This window comes from Cavia porcellus, unplaced genomic scaffold (assembly GCF_034190915.1).
Source record: "Cavia porcellus strain 051 isolate PalLab524CR breed Dunkin Hartley unplaced genomic scaffold, mCavPor4.1 scaffold_28, whole genome shotgun sequence".
NCBI lineage: Eukaryota > Metazoa > Chordata > Mammalia > Rodentia > Caviidae > Cavia > Cavia porcellus.
In genome coordinates this window covers 50394396-50408449 of record NW_026947511.1, presented here as the reverse complement: position 1 = coordinate 50408449, position 14054 = coordinate 50394396, and the positions used below count along the sequence as shown (strand labels likewise).

The 14054-nt window shown below is 36.2% G+C and overlaps 1 protein-coding gene across 1 annotated transcript in view; it reads right to left on the bottom strand.

Annotated features, from left to right (window-relative positions):
* LOC134473783 (uncharacterized) overlaps positions 1-14054 on the bottom strand; it is a 49725-nt gene that overhangs the window by 28141 nt on the left and 7530 nt on the right. Inside the window, exons 6-9 of the mRNA XM_063239301.1 lie at positions 13157-13189; positions 13047-13076; positions 8453-8473; positions 742-762 (exon numbers count right to left, since the gene is read on the bottom strand). Of these exons, the coding sequence (XP_063095371.1) occupies positions 742-762; positions 8453-8473; positions 13047-13076; positions 13157-13189 (105 nt within the window). The remainder of the gene's footprint in view (positions 1-741; positions 763-8452; positions 8474-13046; positions 13077-13156; positions 13190-14054) is intronic.

Below are 14054 nucleotides of genomic sequence, written 5' to 3'. Positions count from 1 at the left end.
AATTTTCTCTACATATATCTTGTTTAATTTTTTCTACTCTCATTCTTTTATTCCATCACCTTTGCTCATCTTCCTCTCTGTTTCTTGTTTTTCTCCTTTGAAAAGTTCCTTGTCACATCAAGCTGTTACTATATGACTGTTTTAATAAGGAGTTTCCACTTCCCACAAGTCATTTAACATTTATGAAAAGATAAACAGTTCAGGAAAAGAAGTCTTGCTATCAAGATAGCTATCTTAGTCTCTCTAATGAGTCGGAAAAACCGGACACAGTATTTTTGAAGTACTAACATGGAGACATAATCTTGAAAACCAGGAAGACAGGTTTCCAAGACCGATATACCAACCCTTAATTTTGCTGGTAAATGAGAAGTTTTACCACCCACTTGAAAGTCTTACTGGAGGCTTGTTTTTAACACCTGACCATCAGCATAAATGGAGCGCTCCTGTCCCCTGTATGGTTAAGAAACTGGAAGTAGTCTTCCTGTGTAATCTAAGGCTCACAAAAAGAAAATAGAATGTTAAGTGGCACCATTAATCCTTGCTATGTTAAGGAATGCTAGAAAAGTGATTCATTTACAGCAGACCATCTTTGGAAGTGGAGTTTTAAACAGTGGCTTAATGAAGATTGAATGGAAGGACAGAGCCTGTCTATGGAGGAAAAACAGTGAAACCAAAGCTAATGTAAAGTTGATCCATGAAATCTGTGGGATAATGGAGTAATTGTATGACATAGAAACTTACCGAGACTTGAATGAGATGGTCCTAAAATAAAACAAAATAAAGAAGAATGAGTTTTGCATGTCTCAGAACTTAGATTCTGTAAGCATTGCACATAAAATATGGGCAGTCTTGAAATGTGGTATTAAAAGGGCTATATTTCTCTGAAAGTAATATGCACAAGAATAATAAAGAATGTCTGAATGATATAATTAACAAATGAGCTGATACATGTATCTGATGTACTGAGATGAAGACAGCAATTTCAATTATAAAAGTAGTAAAATATCAAACTTAATCATTTTCTAAGGATAGTTTTGAAAGTTACATGTTATAAAACAGCCTTATTCTTAGGTTAATATTTGGCACAATACTGAAGTAGCATAATCAATTTCTAGATTTATGTTAATTCATGAGTTTTTAAACTCATGGCATTTTAAAAATTGAAGTATTTTTCATGTATTGATGATTTCATAAATTCCTTGAAACTTTTATTTCAAAAGGATATTTTGAATTGCAAGATTAAATACACTTAATAATGTCCAGGAGTAGCTAGTCAAATATCTGAAGCTAACATTGTGAATCCAACCAGTAAAATAAATATGTTCTTTTCAGGTTCACTTACTAGCCTCCAAAAGTCTCAACTCATTAAAAGATTCTGTATCACATCAACAACATATTTGTATCATAATGCAACAAAACTTGAAATAAATATAGCAAGAGATGAAATATAAAACTAAAGCAATTATGTACTTAAGAAAAATAATAAATAGAAAAATGTTGTGGAATGCAGCTTCAGCATTTATAAATTCAGTAAATACTTAAATAACGAAATACGAGATTGAGCATGGGCGAACAGAGGAGGAGCCATGTTGGAGCTACTCAGAGAAAATCAACTAAAAACACAGGTAATTGGAAGGATGTGAGGGTCATCCATCCTGATGCCAAAATCAGTCTGAAATAAGAGGCTTGCTGATCAAACAAAACATAGACGTGGGCCTTGATAAAATGGTGATCTAGGCCGCAGGGCTGCTGGGGGATTGCCTTGCCCACAGGCAGTGCGGGACCACCATACTGTAAAGTAAAATATTAGACTGAAATAGTGCAGCTAACTTGACTACACAGATGGATTCTGGGTAGAAGGCCCTCTGCCTTTTTTGCCTTTCTCCAAACAGGGGATGCAGCAGTCTGGCAGCAAATTCCTCCAGCACACACAGAAGCAAGTGAACTGCTCCCTCCCTAGTAAGCCACCTGGTTCCTGTTGATTTTTTTTTTTTTTTGTCTTTTTCTTTTTTATTGGTACCGGGATCAAACTCAGGACTGCCTGCTTGCAAGGCAGGCGCTTAGGCTGCTGAGCTAAATCCCCAGCCCCCGATTTTTTTTTTTTTTTTTTTTTTTGTGCCAGAGCTGGAACCTCTCAGGACAGCAAGGTCAGGGACTGCAGCAGTGGTGGCAGTCAAGGCAGTGAGTGGAACAGTGGCTCGAGAGGGATGTAGGCTTTAAGTAGCCCTGTACAGTGACAAGGCAACCTTGCACTCAGCACCGAAATGAGAGGGAAGTGTGCATGCACCCTGCGGGAGGGGAGATCAAACTGGGACCAGGCAACCTGGAGTGACAGCAACAGGAGCAGAGAATCAGTGTGCAGCATCCACCCCACCCACTCCACCACAAGTGGCACAGGAGCATAGAGGCGTGCTGGTGGAAATGGGATAGAGGAGGCTGTACAAAGACCAGGAGGAGCCAACTGTACAGAGCCGCCTTGGGCTGTCTCTATCTGTAAGTATCCCAGCAACTGGAGGAGAAATGCAGACAAACAGGGTAAAGGTAAATAAAGAGTGGCCGGGCCACCAAGAGACTTAAGTTACTGGCTGAGGTCTCTGGCCCCAGGCATCCACATGAAGATGCCAAGGTCAGCCCCTCATTAGCACTAATCTTACTTTGGACTTAGTGGGGTTACCCAGAAATTTTGGGCTCTGAATTGGACACTACCACAGAACTGTGCACACCAAAGGTAGGTTGTTATTGTTATTTTTTGAGGCAGGGTCTCACTGTTTAATTCTTGTTGGCCTTGAACTCATTATGTATCTTAGAGTGGCACCCCATGGGAGGGGAGATCAAACTCACAATAATCCTCCTGCCTCAACTTCCCAAGTGCTAACATTTCAGGTGAGTGCTACTATGCCTTATTTCTATTTTTTTCTTTGTTTCATTTTCTTTTTTCTGTGCGCTTTTTTGGGAGTTGCTTCTTTATTTTTATTCTATTTTATTCATCATCTTTTCTCACCCAACTCTCTTGATTTTATAATATTCTCATGTTAGTAAACATCATTTCTAGTCTTTCTGGTCCACTTCAGTTTTTTATTTTTTTGGTACTGGGGATCGAACTCAATGACTTCATGCTTGCCAGGCAGGGGCTTATGCCGCTGAGCTAAATCCCTAGCAAAAATGCTTAATTTTTTTTTTTCTGGTCTATGTCAGTAATCTTTTGCTTTCTTTTTCATTCTCCATTTCCCTCTTCTCTAGTTTCCCAAAGCTTGTGTGATTGTTTGTATTTCAACCTTGATTCTACTATATTTCTCTATTTCTGTTTTGTTCCCTATTTCCCTTAAATTTCTCCACCGCAGGGTAAAATCAATATACTAAGGGGAAACTTTGTATACAAGTTGCTGAATTAAGTTGGATTTTGTTATATAATTGTAGATCTTGCCCTTATGGTTAAAGGTGCCAAATTAATAGTTACCATAGCTTGTTAGTTGCTAGGTTGTACTTGATGATTGATTGTTAATTGTAATACTTTAACCAGGATGTCATATCTGTTGTAATCAGTTATTTTCCCTCGTATGACACTACTGTTATTAGGGTAATAACCACCATAGTCCAGTACCAAAGCACTGGGTGCTGAGCCAAATATAGAACAACATCTCATCCTTAATAAATTGGGAAGGTAGGATCTTGGGACAGATACAAAAACCAAGAACTCCCTATATCTAGAAGACATCCCTGAAGAGCAGATATTTCCTAGGAAGGTCTTGATACTAGTGATAAAGCTATATTCTTATATACTATAAGAATTTTATAAGCACCAACACAGAAAACAAAATAAAATTAAAAAAAAATAGAAAATGACAAGACATAGAAGTGGAATTCAACCCTAGACTTTCAACTCACTCAGGCCAAGTCCAAGGGACAGTAAGGTAAAGGAAATCGGATGTCACCCACCTAAATTTTCTGAAATGATAGCAGCAAAAGTAAAAAGAAACAAAGAAACAAAAACAAAAGATAGATGAATGAGTCCATAGAGAAAAAAATGATGAAAATGAAGGACTCACTCAGTGAACCTAGAGTAGACAGATAAAAAGGCAAAGCAGCTTAGGAAAGTGATGGAAAACCATGAGTGCCTAACATGGGAAAGAAACGGAATCTGCGAAACAAATCCAAACAGCTATCCCGGAGATAGACGTTTCACCGAGTGTGTATGCAACCATTTGAGTGAAGGTGAGGAGAGAGTATCAGATCTAGAAGAGAGGGTTGCAGTGAGTGACCACAAAGAGGAAGATATCTTAAGAAAAGTTAGGGGCCATGAAAAATCAATTCAGCAGCTGTATGACAGTACAAAGAAGAGAATAGCATAGGATTGATTGGAGTCACTGAGAAAGCCTGAAAGTGTAATGCCATAAAAAAAAAACCTGTTCACAGAAGTAATGGCAGAAAACTTCCCAAACATGGAAAAATAATTCCACAGACAAGTGAGGCATACAGAGCTTCAGTGAGCCATAACCAAAATTAATCTACATGAAAACATATGACAGTTGGAATCCAAGAAATTCAGCACATGAACACAATATTAAATATTAAAAGCTGTTAGAAGAAAGAAATCATTGATAAAAGAAAGCGCATTAGAATCAGGAAGACTTCTCAATAAAAATCCTTAAAGAGAGCTTGGAGTATTTCAACCAATTCATAGACTGAAAGTCAAAGAATGGAAAACAGTACTCTATGCAACAGAAATACCACAAAACAAGGGATAGCTCTTGTATTTGAAGACAATATGAACGTTAAACCAAGATTGATCAAAAGAAATAATGAAGGTAACTAAATACTTGTGAATGAAAATTGCAAGAAGAGAAAATCATATATATATATTCACCAAATACAAGTGCATCCAAGTACTCAAAACATGTATTAATGGACATGAAAAATCAAATAATGACCTACATAATTGTAATAGGGGACCTTAATTCTCCACTGTCTCGAACAAATCAGCTAGAAAACAAAGATATCCGGACTATATCAAACCTGTGAACAAATGGACCTACTATGTGTCTATAGACGGTTCCATGCCACAATTTCAGCATACACATTCTTCTCAATTGTGAATAAGACCTTTTCCAAAATAGACCATATGCTGGACCATAGAACATGCTTAAGTAAATGCAAAAGATTTGAAATTACCCCATGCATATTATCTGACTATAGTACAATGAAATTGGAAGTCAGTGGCAAAAGGAACCACAAACCCCAGAAAAACATGGAAGTTAGATAGCACTACTGAATAACCATTAGTCACAGAAAAAATTAAACTGTATCTACAATTAAACGGTAATGCTGATACTGGAACTTATGGGCTGCAGTGGAAGCAGTCCTATGAGGGAAATTTATAGCAGTGAGTTCTCATATCAGGAAAACAGGATAAACTCTACCTAATGTTGAGCCTCAAGTTTTTAGAAAAGAGCAAATCAAGTCCAAAATTTGTATGAGGGAGAAAATTATAAAGATCAGAGTAAAAGTGAATGCAGTTGAGACTAAGAAAATAATACAAAGCAGCACCGACTTGAAGCATTGGTTCTTTGATTTAATAAAATTGAAATACCCTTACTCAATTGAAATACCCTTATCAAGAAGGAAAGAAAGCCTCAGATTCATGCAGTTAGGAATGGGAAGGGTGAAATCACAGCAGATCCTGTGGAAATCCAGATTATCAGTACATACTTAGAGAACCTTTAATAAGATGGAAAACACAAAGAAAGTGGATAGATTTCTAGACACATAAGGATTGCCAAAGTTGAATCAAGAAGCTACACAATTTCTAAATAACCCAGTACCAGTCATTAAGATGAAAATGTAATTTAAAACTTAGCAACAAAGAAAAGCCTAGGTACTCATAGATTCACTGATGAATTCTACAAGAAATTTAGGGAAGGTCTGATGCCATTACTCTTCAAACTCTTTGATGAAATTGAAAGGGAAGTAATACTTCCAAGTCATTCCTGGAAGCAAGTATTACCCTGTCCAAAACCAGAGAAGGATACAACCAAAAAGGAGAACTACAGGCTGATCTCTCAAATGAATATAGATGTAAATAACTTCAATAAAATATTGGCAAACAGAATGCAGTAAATCATCAAGAAGACTGTACTATATATATATATATATATATATATATATATATATATATATAATTTTTTTTTGTCTTTTTCGTTTTTATCGGTACCAGGGATTGAACTCACGACTGCCTGCTTGCAAGGCAGGCGCTTATGCCGCTGAGCTAAATCCCCAGCCCCGAAGACTGTACACTATAACCATGTGAAATTTATCCCAGGAATGAAAGAGTGGTTCAACATAAGCAAATCAATAAATGTAAAATACCAAATGAACAAAGTCAAAGACACATATCACATGATTACTTCATAGATGCCAAAAAAGCATTTGACAAATTCCAATGCCCATTAATGTTAAGAAACACTTTAGAAAATTGGAATAGATGGCCTTTATGTCAATCAAGTAAGAGCTGTCTCTATGATAAACCAACAGCCAACTAAATGGTCAAAATCTGAAACTTTAAATTTTTTTTTTAATTTTAAAGAGATTAAGACAAAAGGGGACATAACAAAGCAGATCAGAATAATGTATGCAACATAGTATTTCACTACAAGGCAACCTGCAAATTAACAGTAGCCACCATAATGTCTCTTTCTTTGAAATAGTTGAGCATAATTTCATATACAATAGTATTAAAAATAAAAAATAGTATAAAACTGTTCAAGAGAATGAAAGTATTACAGGGCATTCAGAACTGAATAAATGAAAACGAACAATGGCTACTCTATTGTCTCACTTTCCATAGAAAATTTGTTTATACTATCACACATATTAAAATCCAGTAAGATACAACATGATAGAACCAATGGAAACAGAAGAACAAAAGCATGGTGGGACTTCAGAGCAAGATGATATTAACTCAGCACTGGATATTATAATGCCTTGTTTTCTTCAAAATAGTTGTTCATACCATCATAGATAATAAAATCAAACAACCCAGGATAAAACCATTCCAATTAATAAATGAAAACATTATAAGGCCTCAAAACAATGTCATGAGGAATCATGATTACCGTACTCTTATGTACTCTTACCATTTCTTAAACTAGGGAGACTATACAGTATTCATACATGTGAGTTTGATTTCACTTATAAGTATAGTCTCAAGTTGCGTCCATTTATTTATAAATATCTCAATGTGATCATTCTTTATAGATGAGTAGTACTCCATTGTATAAAAATATCACAACTTTTTAATCCATTCCTCAGTTGATGGACACTTAGATTGTTTCCAAGATCTGGCTGTTACAAATTGTGCTGCTATAAACATGAGTGCACATATATCACTGTGGTATGATGTTTTCAGTTCTTCTGGGAATATGTATAGAAGTGGAATAGCTGGGTTCAATGGGACTTCCCACTCCAGCTTTTTGAGGAATCCCCAGACTGACCTCCACAGTGGTTATACCAGTCTACACGCTCACCAAAGTGCAGGAGAGTTCCTTTTCCCCCACAGCCCTCTCCAGCATTTGCTGTTGGTAGTTTTCTTGATCCTGGCCATTTTTCTCTGGCATGAGATGGAATCTCAGTGTGGTTTTAATTTGCGTTTCTCTAATGAGTAATGATGATGAACATTTTTTCATGTATTTATTTGCCATTTGTATTTCTTATCTGAGAACTGTGTATTCATCTCAGATGCCCATTTTTGGATTGGGTCTTTGAATTTCGGGGGTCTGATATTTTAAATTCTTTATATGTTTTAGAAGAAGTCCTTTGTCTGAGGGACAGTTCACTAAGATTTTTTCCCAGTTTGTGAGTTTTCTTTTCACTATGCTGGATATTTCTTTTGACATGCAGAAACTTTTTAATGAGACGTGATCCCAGTTATTGATTCTGAGAAGAATTTCCTGTGCCATTTGAATTCCTGCTCATGAATTCTCTACCTACCCCTATGTCTTCAAGCTTTTTACCTAATTTGTCTTCCAACAGATTTGTTTTTATTGGTTCTATTTGGATATCTGTGTATAGTAAAGTTACATTTTTTGAGGAAAACTTAAGTCATAATGATACATCCAGAATGATGCTAGTTCAGTAAAATTATGATAATCAAATATATTTTATTTAGTGATGGAGATTATATAAGTATGCAAAAACACTTTAAAGATTTATAATACATTTAAAAGTGCTTAGGAGGAGGGGAATATAGTGAATCTAGAAATTTGGGACAAAAGGGTTTTCAACATTATCTGTAGCTGAAGAAATACGACCAAACAGTATCAGTTTGCTACATCAAGGGTGTGGATATACATGTTTTAATTTTTATACTTATTTTTAAAACTTCTTTAAAAATAAATACAGAAACAAGGCTTCCAAACTAAATAACACTAAAATTGAAAATAAGCCATAAAAGACTTACCTATGGAGCTGACTGATGGTGCTGAAACACATACACAGAAAAACATGAGTTGCATCACTGGAATTTGGGTCCCTAACCTTTGCATATCAGCATCATTGCTTGTCACTGTTTCTCAGGAACTCAGAGAGACTTTACTGACCAGGTGATGACTACCTAGAGACCATTCCCACCAGGTGTATCTTATCCTCTTTTCCTTTCCTCCCCTTTCTTCCCCTTCCCTCACCTCCTTTCTCCTCCCCTCCTCTCTTTGCCTCTCTTCTCTTTCCCTTCCCTTCTGTTTAGTTCCCTTCCCTTCTTTCCTTTTCACAGTCTTTCTGTGTATTCTAGGCTGGTCTTGAACTCATTATGCAGGTCAGGCTGGCCTCAAATTCATGGCAGTCCTGCCTCAGCCTTCCAAAGCTGGGATTACAGATGTGCGCCACCATGCCTGGCATATTTCTCATCCTTTAAGTCTTTAAAAAGGTTTAATTTTTAGCAGACAAATGCTCTTCCTATAAAGTTCTGTCCTTACATCTTTTTCTGTTTCTCTGTTCTCACCCCTTCCTTCCTCATTCTCACCTCTTATTCCCTTTTTTTCTCTCATTATTTCTTTTAATTTAATTTCTCTCATTAATTCTTTTAACTTGTTATTGACAGACTATTTTAAATATGCATTGGAAGACTCAAGTGTTCATATATTCTGATAGGATTTCTCTTTCCTCAAAACAATTATAGTCTAGAAAAGTGTTACTAATGGCAATCAAATATTTATTGAAAAATGAGAATATTTACTGTACTCTTTGCAGTGTTCTGAAAATGTACACAGACACACGCAAGAAAGGAACAAAGAAAAATAAGTTTTCAATTTTAGTTTTGGTATTATTACAGATGATTAACCAGTGAATACCCTCAGATATCAAACAGGCAAGAAAATGCAGGCAAAATCTCCCCAAGGGTTAATTTATGAGTTAAGTGAAATAAAAAAGCTGGTAAAGATTAAATGGGGAAACTATGTGTAATAAATAATGTACAGAAACATTAAAACATAGGAATGTATTAATCATAAAATAGAAAATAAGAAAAAGAAGATAAAATAATTTACTCAGCTGATGGAGAATTCAAGTTCATTGGAAAGATAGCAAATTTTAGGAAATATTTTCGTAATTTTCTTTTTTAGTCTTTTTGAGACAGGGTCTCACTATGCAGTTCCTTGAGCTCGCTTTGTAGCACAGGCTGGTCTCAAACTCTCAACAGTCCTCTTGCCTCAGCCTCCTGAGTGCTGAGTTTTATAGGTGTGCACCACTACACCCGATAATACTTTTGTAATTTAAATTACTTTTGTAATTAAGTATATATCCTGTGATCTAAAGTGTGTTTCTCAGTGATGTTCTAGGAACAGAATTTCTGAAAGATCTGGAGATCCACAAAACAAATTACACAAAAATGAGTCATGCTATCACAGTTGTTTTCACGAAAACATGAAAGTAAATAGTAATTTTGACACTGTGGTTGTTCTAAATTATGTTGTCTGGCAGTATCATTTGATATTTTATTAAAATGTAGTTAAAGATTTACCTAGAAACAGGTGAGATAGGCAACATTTTCCTCTTTAGCTCCACTTCTGAAAAATGAGTGTTGTTCTATACTTTGCTGCCATTGTGGCGGGAATTAAACCCAAAACACACAAAAACCTCCTTGTTTCATACTGTTACTTTTTTCTCATAGTTTTATTTAAAAAAAGAAAATATTAAGATGCTGGAAACCTTTTATGTATTTCTTTTTTGTTTTTAATTTTATTTAAGAGGAAAAAGAGAAAAACACAAAACAAAACAAAGTGGTGTAAGGGTACACGTAATACAGAACTACAAAAAAAAAAAACAGTAAGAAATCACCTGTTAATAGATTACATATTATCATCTTAGAAATAGTTGCTCAAGTCACAGTATCAAAGAATACAAAGTGGACATTCAAACAGAGAGACTGCAAACAGCTGTGTTCAATGATCCAAAAACAGTAATATAGTCAGCTATTTAACACCCCTAAACATACTTGCTGTTATATCCGTTAGAGCTCTTTTTTTTTTCCTCTCTCTTTTTTACAACAAAATTTACACATTTTGGATTTTATTATTCCTTAGTTCTTATTACTTTATTGGGGGGGAGAGAATAAAGTCAAATATGGCAAAACAAAGCTGTCAGTCAAAACCAAGGATAGACATAGCACATGATGTAAAACAGAGTACAAGGTTATCAACAATGGTTATGAAATTTGCTACTAGTACTTTAAAGTGATGTATTTACATTTGCTATAAAATTAAGAATAAACTCAGTTAAATTTAAAAAATTTTGAATTATAATAATTTTAATGTTGATATTTTAAAATTTAAGCATTGTTACATTTCATGTGCCTAAGCTAATCTTATGACCTTAGTGAATATTTTTCTGTGTGAATACTTCTGTGGCCCCAGTTTGACCAGCAAATTTGTATTTCTTTGTCTAGAAATGGTACAGGGGAGACTAAAAGAGCATGCGAACTCACTGATCTCCCCAGAAGTGCCTGGGGAGTTAGAGAAGTAAACAGCCATTAGCTTTGTAAATTTAAAATTTTGCCTTATTCAGACAGCAGCAGGTGTTTACTAATTCAAATTTTGCCCTAAGAATGCAAATATTCATAACCCAGAAATAGTAACTGAGATATTACTATGTTTTATAAAAATGAAATTTAGTATTAGGCAATTCCAAGTTCATAATCCAAATTTAGCTACTTGCACGCCCTGTAAGCTTGGGCAAATCTTTAAGATTTTGCAAGCATGTGTGTCTGTTTTATAAGTTAGGAATGACAGTGCATAGTAAATTAGTTATTTAAAAAGAGTTGACGAGGAACCTTCCTGACTGTGGTGAGGAGAGAAGACTCTAAGAGGGAGAAGAGAAACAAGGAAACCGGCTTTGGAAACAGTTGGAGTAGTCCAGGCAAGAAGAGATGCTGGTGTTCAGGTTGAGATTGTTACGGTGTAAGAAATGATCTGATTTGGAAATATTAGTAGTGGGATTTATTGGTGGACTGGATGAAGAGAGTGAGAGGAAAGAATTAAAGATGACTCCAGGATGGATAGGCTGAGCACCTGAGAGAATACAAATGCCAGTACTAGTGTGCAGGGGGGATCAGGATTTGGCTTTTGGACTTGAAAGCGACATACCTTACACATATGTATGTACAAAAGCACTGTGTTATGATTATATAGGTTCAACACTGAAGTCCTCAACAGTGTCCTCGATATGGGGCTGCATAAGCCTGGAAGATGAAGCGCCTTTCCCTTTTGTTCCCCATTGGAGGGGAGGGAGGTGTCAGACAAACCAGGCAGGGATCTGTGGGCTGTTCCTCTCTGTGGGACTCATAGGGTTGTTCATATGTACAAAATAAAATGAAAATTACCCACAGGAGTGACTAGCACAGAATAGGTGCTGGATACATGTTGATTCTCTTCTTATCGTGTGTAGTTTTATTTTCTTGCCCGTGAACCCTTAATCTCCTCACACTGAGGTAGCTTCTTGCACTGGCCAAGTGTATAGCATTGGGGAGGTTTGGTTCCTGAGAAGCAGAAGATGTAAATAATAAGCTAGAGGATGGCCACATTTGTTGCCCTTGGAATTTTATTACCCAGATAACAGCATAATGTGGTGAATTTTCAAATTGAGGGATTTACTCCTCAATATCATAGGAAAGGCACAGTTAATGGTTAGTATTAGCCTTTTGAAGACATATATTCTAAGATTTTATAATTCAGTTACGTGCTGAATTTTCTGCAATGAACTCCTGGATTCCTACAGATGTTCCTTCATCTTCTGATGGTTGTGTAAATCTATGCTTTTGGGAGGGAGAACAGTGGGATGCTTCCGTTTCACTTGCTGATGCCACTCTTTGAGTACTTGTGTTAACTGATTAGGGGAGGAAATGGACGGGACTTGGTAAAAAGGAAACCCACTAAGCATTTATCAAAATATCCTTTACACTACTTCAAGCTTTTGTCTTGTTAGTTGTTAATTTGAATCTTAAATATTCCCAGTATGTTGAAGTCTTGGTTCCCAGTGAGCAGTGATCAGAGCAGATCTTTGGTGGGGTGATCAGACTATGAGGGCTTTCACCTCATGCATGAATTCATTTGTTTATTAATTTATAGCTTAATAGGTTTCAGGAAGGGGACATTGTGATACAAGTGAGCGCTCTCTCTTTCTGGCTGCCACAAGTGACTATGTTTCCATCGCCATGAGCTTTCACTGTGCTGTACTGCCTCTCCACAGGGCTAAAAGCAAGCAGACCTAGCAGCCATGAACTGACACCCCTGAAAACAGGTGCAAAGATAAACATTTCTTCGTTTAAAAATAGTATTTCTCAGATATTTTGTCACAGTGATAGAAAGCTGTCTTAACACTAGACTTTTAGTACATCATGTTACTACAGGAAGTATTCATTTTTATGCTTTAATTTTGCGATAATCTTTATATTTACCTTGATCATCATATGAAATGCTTAGAGAATCAAATAAAAATAAGTCTTAATTTCTCTTAAGTAGACTTATGTATTAATTTCTTAACAATCCAGTGTCTGATTTATTTACCACTTTCTGTTGAATATGAGTGCCGGAGCCCTAAAAAATGAAAAAATAATGAGGTTTGACCTTGAAAATTATGTCTACATTGCTGCCTTATTAAGTGAAAATCTATTTACCTCTTGTTCTTTTAGATCTCTTATATGATGAATCTTGTGAGAAAGAAACAAAACATTGATTTTTATAAATAACTCACAAAGAAAGAAGTTTATCATTAGTATACTTAGTGCTACTAAGATTTGCTACTTGTTCAGGTATTTCCATTTTTAGGGGTTCTGTTTCAGAAAAGAAAGGGTGTCCTCACTCTTTGCTCCTCATTTGTGTCATTCCTTACAAGTGAATTGTAGAGGTAAGACGGGGAGAATGTACCTTCCATGTAAGTGTGGATGTTGGACCCTTTATTCTTTCCTTCATTTTGGGGGAACTGTGGCACTTTTGCTTGTACTCTGTGTGTGTGTGTGTGTGTGTGTGTGTGTGTGTGTGTGTGTGTAGTTGTTCCCACAGTTTACAACCTCATCAACCCTGTAGTTCCAGTTTGGTTGGTGGACCTACTGTAGGCAACTTTAGTGAGGTCAGCCAGCATCAGCATGAGAGGCCAGTCTGTGGTCCTTAGGGAGTTTTGGAAATAGGTGAGTAAGTAAGCAGGGGTGTATCCATAGGCAGCCCTGGAGAGCAGATTTTGAAAGACAGTAATCTATGTTGAAGTGTGAGAGTTAAAGATACACACAGGATATTGAAATTAGTGGTATATACGACGGTGCAAAAAAAATCAGATAAAGCCTTGGAGGGTCCTCATAATTCAAATTTCTGAAGTTTTACTTGAATTAAGCTTTATCGTTATTCCATGTTCATGTCAGAACCTATGTATGCATGGGAAGGGCAGTTCATAGCTATTAGTAATAGTAGGTACTGAAGTTCCATACAAAGTGGGCTGTTTGTTACCATAAAGCAAAGTGGGTGATATGTGATAAGAATGCAAGTACTGGCTCAGAGTCCCAGATCTGTGTTCTCTTTCCT